The 16,194-nt window shown below is 39.0% G+C and overlaps 2 protein-coding genes across 3 annotated transcripts; both read right to left on the bottom strand.

Annotated features, from left to right (window-relative positions):
• Positions 1 to 1,283: 1,283 nt before the first annotated feature.
• Positions 1,284 to 5,676, bottom strand: LOC128357218 (protein-serine O-palmitoleoyltransferase porcupine-like). Of its 2 annotated transcripts, XM_053317500.1 has the most exons (14): positions 5,541 to 5,676; positions 5,243 to 5,435; positions 5,074 to 5,117; positions 4,753 to 4,934; positions 4,499 to 4,629; positions 4,369 to 4,389; positions 4,084 to 4,098; positions 3,847 to 3,972; positions 3,644 to 3,744; positions 3,436 to 3,512; positions 3,268 to 3,331; positions 2,994 to 3,079; positions 1,656 to 1,766; positions 1,284 to 1,385 (listed from the first exon to the last, which is right to left on the bottom strand). In XM_053317500.1, exons 1-14 carry the CDS (start codon positions 5,674 to 5,676, stop codon positions 1,284 to 1,286), a joined length of 1,389 nt encoding a protein of 462 aa, XP_053173475.1. The 2 variants fall into 2 exon arrangements, with proteins under 2 accessions (XP_053173475.1, XP_053173476.1); XM_053317501.1 differs by lacking the exons at positions 4,084 to 4,098; positions 4,369 to 4,389.
• A 5,151-nt stretch (positions 5,677 to 10,827) lies between these two features.
• Positions 10,828 to 16,136, bottom strand: LOC128357650 (zinc finger and BTB domain-containing protein 24-like). Its single transcript, XM_053318019.1, has 5 exons — positions 16,077 to 16,136; positions 13,621 to 13,751; positions 13,377 to 13,488; positions 12,163 to 12,322; positions 10,828 to 11,892 (listed from the first exon to the last, which is right to left on the bottom strand). The coding sequence occupies exons 3-5, from the start codon at positions 13,475 to 13,477 to the stop codon at positions 10,828 to 10,830; spliced, it is 1,326 nt and encodes a 441-aa protein (XP_053173994.1). The 5' UTR covers positions 13,478 to 13,488; positions 13,621 to 13,751; positions 16,077 to 16,136.
• Positions 16,137 to 16,194: the final 58 nt, after the last annotated feature.

Here is a 16,194-nt window from a genome sequence, read left to right as displayed (position 1 = left end):
TTTTTTTTTTGCCCTACTCTAACACGTGTAATACCCTGATTCTAAACTCTTACTCTAAACTGGAGAGTGAATGAGTGTTTTATAAATGTTCACAAATATTAACAATTTATCAAAATAACACAAAACAAAATACAACCACCATTAGGAAATGAAACCACAAAAATCCATTCATAGCCTTATAGATTAATTTTCTTTATCTAAAATTCACAAAAGGGGAAATAATTACTGACAATAATGACAATGTCTGCCTTATAACAGTAACATGTGCTCTTTTCCTTCAAATGTAAACTCTTTGTTGTCTTACACATGCTTTAAAAAAAACAAGCTCTGTTCAAGGGTAAGTATTTTTCTTATTACCGACAAATCCCGTGAATAGACCAAAACCAAAATGAATTCATCCTACTAGTATTGCCTGTGTGTGATAGACCTCTATTGTCCAAAAAAAAGATTAAATCCTCATGAACGAGCCACGCCGTTGCACTGGGAGACACGTTTCCTTCCCTGGTTTGTTTTGTGTTAATCCTACATAGAAATCAGCAGCTGAAAATAGTCCCTAAAATACCTAAATACACTTTTTACTCCCATTTGAGTTTAAGTTAGCTAAAATCCACAGTGCTCGAGGTTGGCCTTTTTCTTTTTCCTTTTTTATTACTCATGATCTGTTTTTTAAGATTTATGTTGTATTGGCTCAGGGAACAAAGCCACAGGCAGGCTGATTTTGGTCTCTTCATGTGAATTGTTGGCTATTAAAAAAAAAAAAAAAAGATAAAGAGAGAGAGAATATCACCAGCCTCATCCTTTAAAACCTAAAAATACGATTGTTAAAACACTTTAGGCGAAGGGAAAAACCACATCTGGAGGACATCTGGCACAGTCGACTCTGAAACCTAGATAATGGGCTCTATCATGTGTCCACAGAAAGGAGCAGCCAATCTCCACCATGCTGATAGGTATCGATTGTGACTCACAGTGAGACATCGGTAACTGCTGTCACAACATGAGGGCTTGTCAACTGCAGCTCAGATAAAAAGGATGCGATATGGGTGAGGGGGGGGCACGCTATCATTTCATGGATATCAAAACTAGTCCCCAGCAGGTTAGAATAATAGATTACCCAGCCAACACGCAGCGTAACCTGAACACCACATGTTGGTTTATTTTACACAGGTTGATTCTGTTCTCTTCGGTCTGATGCGTGTTAAGAGTCACAGTGCAGAAGTGGAGAACCAGCCTTTCATCACTCATTATTGCTTCTTTCACTTTTTTTCCCCTGTCTCTTATAATTAGAGGATGAGGCGGTACAATATCCAGCATCCAAACGTGACCCAGTGGCTCGTCCAGCTCAGCTCTGACCACTTTTGAATGGTATGATGGGTTATATCATCCTGTAGGGGGCGGTACATACTATGTAAGCTCAATGGGACACAAATATGTGCTTTTTTATACCTTTTATGGGAATTTTATTTTTACAATAAAAAGCATTAATAGTTTACTAGCATTCATGTTTTAAAAACTAGAATCCAAAACTACTCATACACCAAGCAGCTACGGTTACATTCCTATATCGTATTCCACTTATTCACATGCATGTCAGATAGTGTGCTGTACATTTTATGAGTACAGAGCATATAAATATAGTCAGGTTGTGACCTCACCTCATCCTCCTCCATGTAGTCCACACTTGAGTTGAACACAGAGCCCAGGTACGTCAGGTGGAGTATTGCCAAAGCACTGAATGCTATATTAATCATATACACCCAAATCCCCTGCACACAAAGAGAGAGAAGGAGGGAGGGAGAGAGACACTGCATCATGTGGGAACAAGGATACAAGACAGTTTCCTCCATAACATTTTCATTGTAATCTGTGTGTGTGTTTTTCAAATGTATTGTTCCCTAAATTGTGATGAGAACAATCAGCACCATGTTGTACAGTCCATGCAGGCTGCTTTTTGCTGGCATGAGTCATTATTCCCTCCACCCGCTGCTCTTGATGTGTATAACCAATCTAACATAAGGGGTTTTTGCTGGGCATCTTGCCAAGTAACTCTCAAAGTATATCAATTGAAAGCCCAAGACAGACCGTTGGGGCTGCTGTATTTTAACTGCAGCGGATGTGGGTTTTTTTTTTCTGGCATTAAAACCTAAAAAGGCGTCCACATAACTTTAGTATTACATTAAATATATCTTTTTAACAGTGACAGTATTTCTTGTGTTTTCTAACATGACAGATATTTGGCATGTTGAGGAGTGTTCTTATTACAGGCTAAATAAAAGGGAACATTTTTAAGGGGTTTAGTTTTCATACATTCAGGATAAAAATAGAGCACATATTTTTTTCTGAATGATAACTAGGCCAGAATATCTACTAGGTAAGACCCCTTTGAGCACCTCCTGCTCTGGGAGGAAGTGCCAGCAATGCCAGTACAATGGCCATTTGCACAAAAAAATAGCTGAGGGGGGGAGAGCAGAATATGTTCAAACAAAGATAAAACTGTGCAATCCTGTGGTGGAAATTGGGATTTCTATTTGTACATGAACACAAGGAGTAATCCTAAAATGAATTTATATCTAAACAGGAATGAAAATTACAGTCATAAACAACTTTTTAGGTGTAGCTGTAAAAACTATGAGTATAGGTTAGATCTGGAAAAAAGTTCACTTTCTTGCTGAGTTCAATAAGACGATCAATACCACTCACTGGAGAAACTTTTAGCTTAGCTTAGCGTAAAGACTGGAACCAGAGGGAAACGTCTAGCCTGGCTCTTGTCGAAGGTGAAAAAAAAACAACAACCTCATAATTACAGACAAGAGTACTATCGATCTTCTCTTGGAAAGGATGCAAAAATGTCTATTTTCCAAAAAGTCAAACTCCCCCATTACTATTTATGCAAACCTGAAGGACAAACTGATAATCTTAAATGACAGGCAATAAAGCCCATTTACTTTTCTTTTTTTTTACAGAAAGAGAAGGAAGAGAAAGGTGCTTATTACCTTTTTGTGCTGGTGAGTGCAGTTTGGCTGACATTTCCTTGACAGTATACAGGCATTAAAAATGGCCGCGAGCCTCTTCCGCAACACTGAAACACAAAACCAGACGAAAGCATTAAAATAAAGCTAGAGGAAGGGTTTCTTTTTAACCATACGAGGTAAATTACAGCACTGCAGTGAACAGCGGGTGCAGTTAATCATTACTGCAAAGCTAAGCACCTTCTCTAAATGGAAAGGTTTTAATGTGGAAAAGAGACAACATTAGGCAGCCTCTCACCGTGCTCAATGTATGTGATAAACCCGAGAGATATCAGCACAGCACCCAGATGAAAACTCAGACCCTGCCAGAAACAAGAGTTAGAGTCAAAACAATGCACTTGCATAACAAATCAGACTAGGAGGTGTGATTGCTTATGTAAGACTTCCAGAAAAGAAAAGTACTCACATGCAGAAGGGCGCTGGCTGTGTATGTTACCATGACAGCAGAGAACGTCCCAAATCTGAGAGCGCTCTTAAAAACATCTGTGGAATGAGAGCATCGGCTTGCCTGAGTGTCTGTTCCAATGAGCCATTATCATCCTGTTTCTAATGAGAACGGAAAAGCGAAAACAGCTGCTTCCATCAAGCAATCACCAGCTAACATTATAACTCACAGGTGTGCAGAAAGCGAGACATCGGCAAATTCCATGACGTCACCACATCCACCATCGACCGAGGAAACTCTATATTCAGTGGCTTGGATACGGACATATCCCTGGAAAACATAAAGTAAAGGAAGAGGTAGCCTGTTTAAAAAATGTGCACAAAAAAAAGAAAGAAATAGTCTTGATGTTAATGTTGCATGTGAAATTCTGACCATTTGAGATTGTCTTTCTCCTCGGTGAAGCCCGCCCCGGCCAGAGTAGTAGTAGTCTCGCTTAAGTAACCAACAAAATAATTGCTGAAGTGGAAAGACTTTGTGTTCTCATACGCCAGCAACCACCTGATGTAATGACATTAAAAGAGGAGAAAAAATAGACACATATTATATTCCAATTTTTCAGGTAAAATCTGATGTACTGTATTAACATTTGAATAACACTTAAAGACATACTTTGCCGTCGAACCTCTGAGCAGCAACAGGATAAAGAGAGAAGTTGTAAGAGTTCATGTTAGTGATACATTGATATTGATACAAATGATTTATTGACTTGCCATGTGATGATCTACGTCTCGCCATGGTTTTCAAGATGGTGAAATGGTTTCGGTTTAATGAAAGGGTGAGGTGAGTGTCCTGAGAGGGGGGGGAGAGGAGGGGGGGGAGTGATATGGGTACATTCATGCAGGACACAGTGTTACAGTACATGAGTGGTACATAGAAAAATAAGCATGCACTTACCTGATCTTCCTCCTCTTTTTGCTGTGAACGAAGCAGGTAATAGAGGAAAAGAGATACGTGATGATGTGCAAGCCAGAGCCGAGAGAATAAACAGGCATTTTAGATTTGTTTACCTCTATTTTCCGCTCACCTTCGTAGCAGCTTGTCTCCATAAACAGGTATGAAATAAGGGAAGAGGTAGGGCGCCACACAGTTGGAAATAACAAGGCAGATCTGGCTCTTCACCCAGCTAACAGACACTTTTAAAAGCCAAGAAAAGCTCTGAGAGGAAAAAAAAAAAGAACCAAAGATTTGAACAGTTAGCAGCTAGTCCCAGAATAAATCTTTTAAATAATCCTCACCCCCACCTTTTTCCATATTGAAGAGATACTGTGTCACACTTACCAGCTTACGCCCTTCTAAAGCTTCTTTGTAGCTGTTGAAACTGATCCAAGGACCAAAGATGACTGTGCCCACGAAGTAAATATAGCCCATGAACTCAATGGGTGAGGGTACGCTGGTCACAACACCCCTGTCCAAATCGAAGGCCAGGGAGATGGCTTTCATGGCGACCACCATCTGTGAACCTGGACAACCAGATTTCTAAATAAAACCATAACTGAAACCGATTATACATGAATACCTAGAATAATCCCACTTATTTTTTTTTTTATCTAGCAGAAATGTGTCAAATGTTGCTGCCTAAAGAAAAGATGCATGCCCTACCTCTCATCTTGTGCCAGTTGGTGGTGTCCATCATGTGCAGCTCTCTGATGAAAATGTACAAGAATAGTCTTTTTTTAATGTAGTTCAAAGCAAATTAAACTTTGAAAAGCATTCACTTCAAAGATGCACTTGATACACGCTGCTGAGCTGTCATGTAACTGTCTCTTACCCGAGTAGCAGGTATATAAGCACAGTGATGGAGAGGAAGGTGCCTCGGATGGTAGAGTGGCGGCAAAGGAAGAGGAAGAGGTAGCAGAGTAAGCTGAGAAGCACCACCCAGATCATATGAAGCTCAAAAAACAGGTAGAGGGTGTAGAAACCTCCGGCCACCGTTCCCAGGTGTTTGATAAAAGAGGGGAGGCCTGACGGAGCAAGATAAACACAAAATTGAGGTGATTATGATGATGACGCAGGCTGTATTAAAGGGTGAACAACACTGATGGGGCACAAAATAACCAAACTCTCACCCAACATCCAGAGGAGTCGACACAGCAGGCAGATAACCAGCAGCTGCCATACCTGCTCCAGACCCTGCTGAGCTGTGGGCAGCAGGCAGCCATGAGCAAGCTCCTGGAAAAACTTCTGTCTGCTAAACGCTCCCATCTTTAAATTAAAAAACAAAACAGACACTGTAATGTCACAGCAACAAAAACATGATATCTGTATCACCAGTGTCTGCATATCTGTGCATCATACTGCATGTGTGTCATGTACACATATGCAAACTTGCAAGAAGTAAACACCCACCATCTCCAAACTTCAAATCCCAGCATGCAACTCACTAGCTATAAATCCTTGCATACCCATGCAATAGGACTCAGACTTTCTTTTAAATGTCTTTTTTAGGTTTTTGGTATCTAAATACATACATTTTTCATTTGGTTGCAATTGCATCAAACTGAATCCATGTGTGAGAAAGAAAGCATGCAGAACACAGCGCAGTAACATGCAGATTTAGGCTTACTAACCATTATATTGAAGACTACTTATTTACTGGGTAGTAAGAAGAATATTAGACGCTATTCTGCAAGGCATGCTCTCTACGGTAGCTCTGGTAGCTCTCCGCAATGCAGTCGACCACAGGCATGAGTTGACTCGCAGCTGTCTTACAAACCACCGCATTGTATAGTACAGTACAGTAGGCTATGTCATGGAGCAAAGCCTCCCTGAATGTATCCGAGAAAAAAGCTGGTGAAGACCTTGCTAACCTTGCTTCACCTCGCCAGCGGGATGTACGGTCTACTTACCAACGTACTTGAGAGCTGTTCCCCCAGCCCCCCACGTCAAAAAAAAAAAAAAAAAACAACAGCTAACTGGACGCCCCGGGCATGTCAGGAGAAAACTTACCCCCTTTTCCGAGCAGCAGCTGGAGCTTCCTCTGGAGCGTTTCTACACAGCTGCTTTCTCGTCCCTTTTTTTAAAAATCACAGTGCAGTTTGTTAAAGCGTGTGTGCTGCCGCTGTGTTTTAAGCGCACTCGGTCCAGATGATGCTTATCTGGATGACTCCCATTGTCACAGCATCACAGCATCAGCACCACTTGCCTGGCATCTATGCAGCCACGAGAAGACGCACTGACCAATCAGCTGCTCGGATCTAGAGACGTTAACCAATCACTGCCGCTGTTAGCTTTGAGTGACAGCAAAGATGACCATTCAGATGAAGGTACCAGCATTTCCACGGCGACTCCTCACCAATAGGACGTGTACAGCGTGCAGATGGAGTCAGACGGCAGGCAGTGAACCCTCATCTGGCTCCGAGATGTGGTACAAGGGCTTGCAGAGGAATGCACTGACTGCATGAGTAATAATAAAACCAATATACACTTGACCCACTTTTTTTCCTCTCTTTTTGCCACAATTCTTTATTCACAAATCCAGATTTTAGAGCTGAAATCTAATTGTAGGCTATTTATGGTTTAGAAAGTCGTGCATGAAAAATAGTAGTAGATGATGTATGTAGAAAAATATAAACAGCAAGAAAAAGCAAATATTGTTCCTTTGACTGTAGTGTGTATCTTTACTATAGGTATGCATATAGGTGCTGTATTGATTTTTAATTTTATGTTCTACATAATGCAGAAAATATAGGTACCATTCTCGTCACCCTTATATACTGTTCATAGTCCGACTCATCAATAGTCTCGACCCCCATCTATTCCCCATCAGTCATTAAAAAATATTTGATTCATCATATGGAAAAAAGACATTCACAATCACTATTTTATGGTACAGGTGAACATGTTATAGAAAAGAATAAATACAACAACATGGTTGAGTGCTGATTATAAACTCAGGTCAAATTTGAACATTTGTATATATTAAAATGTGTATCAGCTGCACAAAAATTAAAAACATATATGCATTTTATTTCCATTTTTGTGTGATGTGGGTCACATTAGGAAAGGTCTGGCTAAAAGAAATGTGTATGATACACTCAAATGTAAAAATGGGTCAAATTTGACCCTGAGCAATATGTAAGGGTTAAAAATGTCTGCAGTGGATCTTTAAAAAGGTCTAGAAGTTCAATACCCCCAGATTATGCTATTATAGATGCATCTCATCTTTTTATTGTATGTCATCTTTTTTCTTCTGGTTGTCATGGTTTTATTTGCCTTTAAAGCACAATTGGAGAGGCACCTGTAATCTCATTATATGTAAAATGTAATGACAATAAAGCTTTCTATTCTACAGTGGACAGCTATCCAAAAGCAGTTTTCTTATATATTCATGGATTTTGAAGGCATAGTTACACTTCAGCCAACCACAGTAGAGACTAATGAGTCATCCCATACACTATTACTTCATCTGCAGTAACTTTGGGTTGTAAATCAGTTGACTTATGTTATTATAATGTAATGTAATGAACACCAAAATTAAGTTCAAATATTGCCGATAGAGAAATAAAAACACTTGACTGCAGTTATCATAATTCATGCATGAAAGGGTTAGAATAATTTACTACATAAGCTATTAATAAGAATTTTGCGTACTTTGGGATGCCAGGTTGTGAAAAATACCTATTATAAAGGTTAATGGGTCTAATTTTTAAAATAAATTATACATTCTGCAGATACAAAATGTTAACAAACGCATTAATTAAGGCTCACGGACTTCCTTCTTTCTAATAAGTGTAAGTGCAGTTATAAATGTCAGTGAGTCATGAATGTGTAAAGGTGAACTTTCTCATAAACCATCCGTTTATCCTGGAGGAGGGTAAACACCTTCACCTCACACCAACACCACATGTATCCCATCCTGGCAACCTAAAAGTTGTAAAATGATAATAATACTGTATATATATGTGTGTGTGTGTGTGTGTGTGTGTTTATATTTAACAAACCAAAAAAGTAATTGACTTATCTTTAAAGTAAGATATTAGTGACAACTTTTTAACCATTTATGAAGGGGTATTTTATTAGAAAGGCATCCTTTCCAATATTAGCTAAAAAGAACAGGGTGTTCTTTGCATTTAGTCTTTTAAACAATCTGACTTGTACATTCAAATAAACAGGTTATTACTTATTCTTTATTGTAACATTTCATCATACTTCACTTTTTCTCTTACCTTCTATTCTTTAGTTTATTTTGGTCATTAAAATTCAAATCCACATGTATAAATAAAGTACATTATCATATCATCCTTGTTCCAGTATCAATTCAGGTATATTATCATATACATAATGTTACTATATTTTTTTTTACTACTATTGTTGTTTTATTGTTTGTGTACTTATTATTTATTGTTCTTTATTCTGTCTATTGATGCTCTACTATTTTTTTTACTGTCCACTTGCTGCTGCAATAATGTTAATTTCCCCACTGTGGGACAAATAAAGGAATATTTCATTTTGTCCTTCATCTTCCTTAGACATATAGTGACAAGCCAAGAGGGAAATATAATAAAAATAAAAATAGTCAGACACGCCAAAAAACTAATTCCCTGTATGTGCTAACTTACTTGACAATAAATCTGACTCTGACAAAGCTGTTACTATATAAGCTGGTTTATAAGTTGTATTTTTGAGTAATGGTCTCATTTTGTTTTAAGCCAAAATTCAAGCAGTAGTTAAGAACCACAACTAAACACAAAATGACCCAGTGAAAGAAGCGAGGGGGGCATCTTATTATCATCCTGTGGGCTTTTTTTTTTTTTCTGCTGCAGCTCACAGAACAAACCAGCCATTTCAATGCAATGTGACACACTGACAAAGAATCCGATCCAAGAAAAGCAGAGAGACATTTTTGGGTCAATTTAAAAAAATCCCTCCAGTACCACCATCAGGCCATGGACAGTTTGTCCAACAACACTGTTTCACCCCCCCTGACATTCATTAGGTCAAAAAAAGTGCAGCAAATACAGTACAATCATTTTATTTCTGCTCACATTGTTATGTACAGACTGTATTTCAGTTTAGACACGCTATGACTTTCATTTCTCTCATCTCTTCTTTCTGCGTCCAAGTGAGAATCAGCCTGATGTGGTCGCAATTTAGTCTGGAATGCAATGATAATACGTCCATTTCAGATCGTCTCCAACTCCAGTGCGTCTATTTGAGTGAATCTATTTAGCAAATGAAGCACAGCCAACAAACTATCATTTTGCAATTTCAATTTCTTTGTATCTAAGTAACGGTTGTTTTTGAAGACAGGGTTGTAATGCCCAGACGTTATCACAGTGAGCACGGCATGATGCAAAGAAAACATTTTGGAGACACTTGACGTTAAAACTGTCATTCAATTGACTGACTGAATGATACAAAGAGTAGATTTTGTTTTAAAAAATTACACATATACAAGATTAACCGTTTTTTTTTTACATAGGATCTCAAAGTCAGTGAGTGTTACATTCAAAGATGCATACAGTAACGGAGATATAAAGCAACATGTTTGACTTGTCTCCCCTATACAGAGTCTCAGAGGGGGGTCTGTGTGTGACCTGTAGCTTTTGGGAAATTAGCGTCTTGCTCAATTACTGTTCAGCATGTTAGGTGCGGAAAAAAATGTGTATCCCAAATACTGGAACAGCTATAAAGTGGAAGATCAAGAATATACAATCTATGTAGATATATTTCTATAATATAAAAACAACAAACATTGTTCGTATAGCTCTGGGTAGATGAGGTAGTCGAGAGGGGGGCGGGGGGGCGGGACTAAATCCAGTGACAATTCTTCTCAGATATGATGCCAGATAATGATATTCATATTCTTACAATGCATAGCACCGCGGATATGCTTTATCAAACCACAGTGGACAAACAAGTTTCACCCCATCAAGTGAGTAAAGACGTGGCAGCATCTAAACAACAGAACTGTCAGTAAAGTCAGTAAAGAAAAAATAGCAGCATTAGTTCAGTCGCTCACATTAATTCATGCGGCGATGTTTAAAATATAACAGTGTGTAGAACCAGGTTAGAAACACCTGCCACAGAAAAGAAGTATAGAAGAAGAACATGCAGCAGAACATTTACAGTAAAGTTCATATAGGGACAAAAAAAAAAAAAAAAAAAAAATAGAACCATTTCATGCTGGATGCAAAACCACAGCATATAATACCAGTTTGAAGTCCTCCCAAATAAATCTCATGAACTCATGTTGATCCAGTATCATCCAAACGCACCAATGAGTTTGACATAAGGGGCTTAAATAGCTTAATGAGGCAAAGTCTTAATACAAGTAGTAGTTAAAGGTGAAACATCAGTGAGGTCAAAGCCTCTGTTTTTTTAAGAGTGAAAAATCTTCCCTCGTTGATTCCATCAGAGCACAATCTCCAAGTCATACGCCGTTCTCTCCTTCTTGACTTTCTCACTGCTGCGCTGCTTGACTGGAGAAATCAGCTGTGTCTCGCTCTGCTCCACCTTCACGTGAACCACCTGCTTCTCCTTCTCCTTTTTCTTCTTCGCCATCGCAATCACTTCTTTATTGCAAATGTATCCGTAGTTTCTTTTAACTTCGAGTAACGCTGAGGTGAGGCACTGGGGTGAAAAGACCCGCAGCGAGTACGGGAGCTCTGGACGTTGAGGGAGATGAGGCTGAATGAACACCGCGGGATAGTCGGGTGGCACCGGTGGCTTAAACTGAAATGAGGTAGATCGTGGCAGCAGCGCCAAAGAGGAGCGGAACGGTTTGATCAACTTTGGGAAAGGGACTTCTGTTAAGATATTAGTGGGTAAGACTCCTGGGGAGGTTTTATGTTTCTTGGGTAAAGGTTTAGAGGTTGTGCTTGTAGTCGTGGTAACAGTCTGGGAGCTCTGAGCATCATCAGCCACGTCATGATCCGTCTGACTCGGCTCAACCTTCTCCAGCACGTTGTTTTCTGGCATCACATTTTCAGTCTCGACGATGGAACAATCTTGATCGGACTCCACCGTAGACTCAGCCTGCGGCACGAAAACGACGTGGTTGTGACGTCGACAGAACAGCACGCCGCACTTGCCGCACTTCCTGCCGTCTCTGACGTGCAGCAGTTTGTGACGCTTGAGGTTGTGATTGGTAGAGAAAGTTCGATTGCACATGTTGCAGGCGAAGGACGGTTTTTCGGCGTGGACGCACTGGTGCTCCGTGAAAAGAGCCTGACTTGCGAAAAGCGTCCCACAAATTTCACAGGGAACGGGTTTTTCTTCTTCATGCTCGTCTTCGTGTTTGTGTTCTATCAACTGCTCACACTGATACCCACTCGGTGGTATAATTACAGGTTTTAGGAGCACAATAGGGCTCATATTGCAGAGTTTTGGGAGGCCTGCCGGTAGTTTTAATGAAGTCTTGTTTGAGCTGGGTGTAAACTGTAGAGTCTTCACTTCTGTAGTCAATGTTTCGCTCTCCTAATAATCACACACACACACACACACACAGAGAGAGAGAGAGAGAAGAGTGGAAGAAAATAAATAATTGCTTTATGAGATATGGCGGGAAAAAAATATCTCAAAAGATGTGGCATATTTTAATTCTTACAACAAAGAAAAACTGAACTACTATCCTCTAAACTAAACTTTATGCTTCAATTCATCATCATGCTATAATTACACCAAATAAAATACATAGCCTACATTTTGTGTTTTTCTATGTAAGGAGAAAAAGGTAATGGCTGCTACCTTTGAAACTGGAGGGGTTGATGGTGTCTCTACTTCTTCTGTAGTTTCCATTAAATTGGAGGAGTCGAGGTCCTCAGAAGTATCACCTTCAGGCGGAGTTTCTTCTGTTTCCACGTCGGCTGTTTGACATGGACGGCGCCTTTTTCTAAGGCTGTACAACCTTTGAAGAAATTGTAAAAACAAATCTATTTAAATACAGTACATATATATAACTGTGTCACATTCATGTACTTCTCAGAGAGGATTAGGACAAGTTTGCACTCAGTGTGACTCAGTGTGGCTGTAAAAAACTTTATGATTATCCAATAACAGCTTAAGTTTACTGACACAAACACATTTATCCAGCTCTGTTCTTTTCTTATACAATGTGAGAGACAGACAGTCCAAACCCAAAAATAAAGTTTATTATCATGTATGACAATTATTTTAACTCAATTTAACATCAGTGGAATATATATTGAAGGATTATCACAAACTGATAATGAACTTTGTTCAGAACATTTCTGAACTGGTAAAACTTCATTCCCGTGCTTTGTGGGCGTGTCATCACCATTCATACCTATACAACCAGTAGTTAAATTAGAATTAGAAGTACTAAATTGCTAACTAAAGAACTAAATTGTTTAAAGCAAATTTTTTATATAGATATAACCTCTTAATTTTGCTCTCAGAGTGCACCAGACTTAAAAATAATTAAAACTTTCTTCCAAGGGAGCCAAGTTTATTCAAGTTTAATATAAATGTATATATCTTTTGTAATGTTTTGTTTGGTGTTCTTAATTTAAGTTATTAATTCAGTGAAGCTTACATTTTCATTGCAGCTTTTATTGTTAAACTGTAAAATATCATGCCCCCATTAAATATCCAATATATGATATCAAAAATGTTTTACTTTCTAGTATCGGTATAGGCATTGGCCACTAAAATCCAGTATTGGTCGGGCTTTAGTATGGAAACATCCATGTGATTTTCAGGTAATAGCATGAAATAAATCCATATTTCTGATTTAAAAACATTTAAAATCACATTAAGCAGAGGGCAACAGGAAGGTTAAGGTAAAAAAAAGAACATGTCGATATTAAGTTGAATGTGAATGACACCGTAATGTAAGTTTTTGTAGTGATTTGTTGTTTCAGGTTTGCAAGCCTGCAAAAACTAACGCTGCAAACAAACAGTTTACAGTATGTCCTTGCGAGTTAGCGACATGAACTTACATTTCTCTCTCTCTTACTCTTTTCTTGGGGCTCGGGCTCTGTTTTTTGGGGGTGGTGCATGCAAACACAGAAGGCACAAAGTCAGGACTGTCGTGATCCATGGACGCTTCTCCTGCAAACACACACACACACAGATACACACACAAAAGACTTCAGACAACTTTAACATCACATCATCCACTAAATCTGACCACTTTTGCAGAAGCATGAGGTAGCATGAATACAGAGTCACAATGGAGCTTACCTGATATGAAATGAGCGCCACAGACACGAGCGTTTCCATGGAGCTCCTCCACTCCGCCGTTCGCCCTTTTGATTATTTTCACCCATAAACGCCTCCGATTGGCCTGAAACGGTCTGGATCCGGATGGTATTCTGTAAAATTTGAGTTTGCTGGTTGAGGAGTGTCGATTTTTACAGCCGGACACGCAGCAGGCGGACATTTTTTCACGTTAAAACACTCAGGATTCAGTGTTTTTAGGGTTAGGAAGTTATCATCTGCAACACTAAACTCTACTTCCGTTGCCAAGACGCGCGCGCAACCTCGTGCCGTTCCATGGTAACCCCAGGTCTGTGAAACTCTCGCGAGATAAGTGGTACGTGTTTTCCTTCATTGTGCGCTTTCTTTTATCATTGTGAAGAAATAATTACATGGTGTGTGTGGTTGAGATCTGGTTATATTAAGACAAAAAAACCCAATCGTTATGTTAATGGTAAGATCGAGGTCTGGGTTCTTCTCGCGAGATCTGCCGCAAATCCAGGGTTACCATCAAAGCATGAGACCCCAGGACTGTAGTTTTATAAACAACCGCTTAATAACCCTCTTAGCCTAGTCTAACTATCTATCTATCTACCTAATCGGCCCAAAGAACTCTTCAAAATACATTTTAAATCCCTTAATTTAAAGTAGCATATTTTTTTTTTTTTTTTTTTACAAATTACAACATGTGTCAGCCATCACACCCTCCTTGGATATAGGGCTATAGTGATGCTAGAACTAATTACCACAGTCACCCACACATGCCAATTTAAACAACCAATCTTATTTATTCACCTTTCTGTAAAGAAGTATATAAATGCAATACATCATTTAGTCTCTAATATAGCGTCCTACTTTCTACCCCTCAGGTCCTGAAGCTACAGTGGTGGATGAACTTAGTATTTCACAAAGGGCCATAGTTATGAAATAATAATGGACTTGCTGAAAACCAAGCACAACACATCAGTCAGTCTTAGCAATTTAAAACAAATACTACAAGATGCTGACCTGACCAAGAGGACCAACTACACTCCGATTGCTACTGTGCAGGCAGCTATTTCTGAGAAGCTGAAGGGATCAGGCCAGCTTTTAGGCTACAGAGCGATGTGGCAAACCCCGAAACAGAAGTACTCTCTTATAGCCAGAAGACATGATGTGATGCGTCTAAAGGCAGACCTGGATCCATGTGGAACAGAAAATCAGTCCACGTGCAGATTTGTCCAAAGAGCATACCAAATGAAATCTGGCATGTTGATGTGTATGACAAATTGAAACCTTTTGGAATTGCCATAAGTGGCTATATTGATGGCTTTTCCAGAAAAAATATGTGACTCAAATGTGGAAAGTCAAACAGTAATTCTTGGATCATTGCTCAAAATTACATCAACTGTGCAGCTGAGTTTGGAGTTTTTCCAAAGCACCTCGGCACAGAAAACTGACTAATGGCAGCACTTCACTGTTCCTTGAGATCAGAGCATGTAGATGTTTGCAGGAGCCAAAAGCCACATGTATGGCACTTCAACATCTAACCATCGGATTGAAAGCTGGTGGTCCTACTTATGGAAATAAAGGTTTGTGCCTCTCTTTATTTATTTATGATTTACTTGACCCTACAATTTTGTATTTACTGTATGCATTTGTATTATTTCTCAAAACCTATGTATATTGTCGTGCATTTTTAAACACCACGTCAACCATCATTGTGACTTTTTAAGGGACAAGGTACATTATAGTATGGTCTCCAAAAGGTGTTGAGTCAGTCTACTTTTGGAGAACTATGACCTGGATGAATGAGTGAATCTACACATACATTATAGTAAACTTTGTGTGCTCTATCTAGGAGCCAATTTTGGATGGATCTGTTCAGTGACTTGAAGGAGAGGCATATCTTCAATAGCAGCCATGAACACACAAATTGGGTATGATATTGCTTCCTGTGGGCCCTGCATGAAAAACTGGATGAATACAAGCAATACTGTAACACTCACACCATTCATCCTGTTCACCAATCCAAATCCCGTCTGGTAAACCAGAGGCAGAGTATTATGTGCCTCACAGGTATTGATGAATGATTACGTTTACTTATTCTTTGTTCTGTTTTCTTTGTTTTAGTGTTGCTTATTGATTATGTTATTTTGTAAATATACACGACCAGTCAATCTCCAATTGTTTCTGTGCTTTAGTACATCACCGTACATTGACATATTGAACAATGTAAATTCAATAAAAACTGAAATAATGAGGTGCTCTAAAACTCGTGTACTTGAATGCAAAAAAAAAAAGATTTCTTATTATTTTGATATTTTTCATTTTGATTATAAAAAATAAAAATCCACCATGAAGACAACACTGCCAGAATCCACAATAAATGATTCCCTCATGCTCTCACTTTGAAACACCATAAAAACCATACTTGAATTTTAGAAAGGAAAGTATAATACTTATAGCACGTCGTTTTCTTTGCACCTCCTGATGTTCTTGGGCCCTCTTTTGGGTTGGAAAGTAAGACCTGAACCACAAACCATAACAGGGATAGGACAGGTGAGTGGAAGTATTTTA

The sequence above is a fragment of the Scomber japonicus genome, chromosome 4, assembly GCF_027409825.1.
Source record: "Scomber japonicus isolate fScoJap1 chromosome 4, fScoJap1.pri, whole genome shotgun sequence".
Lineage (NCBI taxonomy): Eukaryota > Metazoa > Chordata > Actinopteri > Scombriformes > Scombridae > Scomber > Scomber japonicus.
Note: the sequence above shows the minus strand (reverse complement) of the source record. Positions and strands in the feature narration are given on the sequence as shown.

Bases quoted from the DNA above. Each gene is read 5' to 3' on its own strand.
- LOC128357218 (XM_053317500.1), bottom strand. From the start codon at position 5,676: ATGGGAGCGTTTAGCAGACAGAAGTTTTTCCAGGAGCTTGCTCATGGC. The intron at 3,513-3,643 runs GTGAGTTATAAT...CTCATTCCACAG, and splicing joins GTCTCGCTTTCTGCACACCT to ATGTTTTTAAGAGCGCTCTC. The intron at 3,332-3,435 runs GTGAGTACTTTT...TGTTTCTGGCAG, and splicing joins CAGCCAGCGCCCTTCTGCAT to GGTCTGAGTTTTCATCTGGG.
- LOC128357650 (XM_053318019.1), bottom strand. From the start codon at position 13,477: ATGGATCACGACAGTCCTGACTTTGTGCCTTCTGTGTTTGCATGCACC. The intron at 12,323-13,376 runs GTAAGTTCATGT...ATTTCTTCAAAG, and splicing joins AGAGTAAGAGAGAGAGAAAT to GTTGTACAGCCTTAGAAAAA. The intron at 11,893-12,162 runs GTAGCAGCCATT...TGTGATTATTAG, and splicing joins CAACCCCTCCAGTTTCAAAG to GAGAGCGAAACATTGACTAC.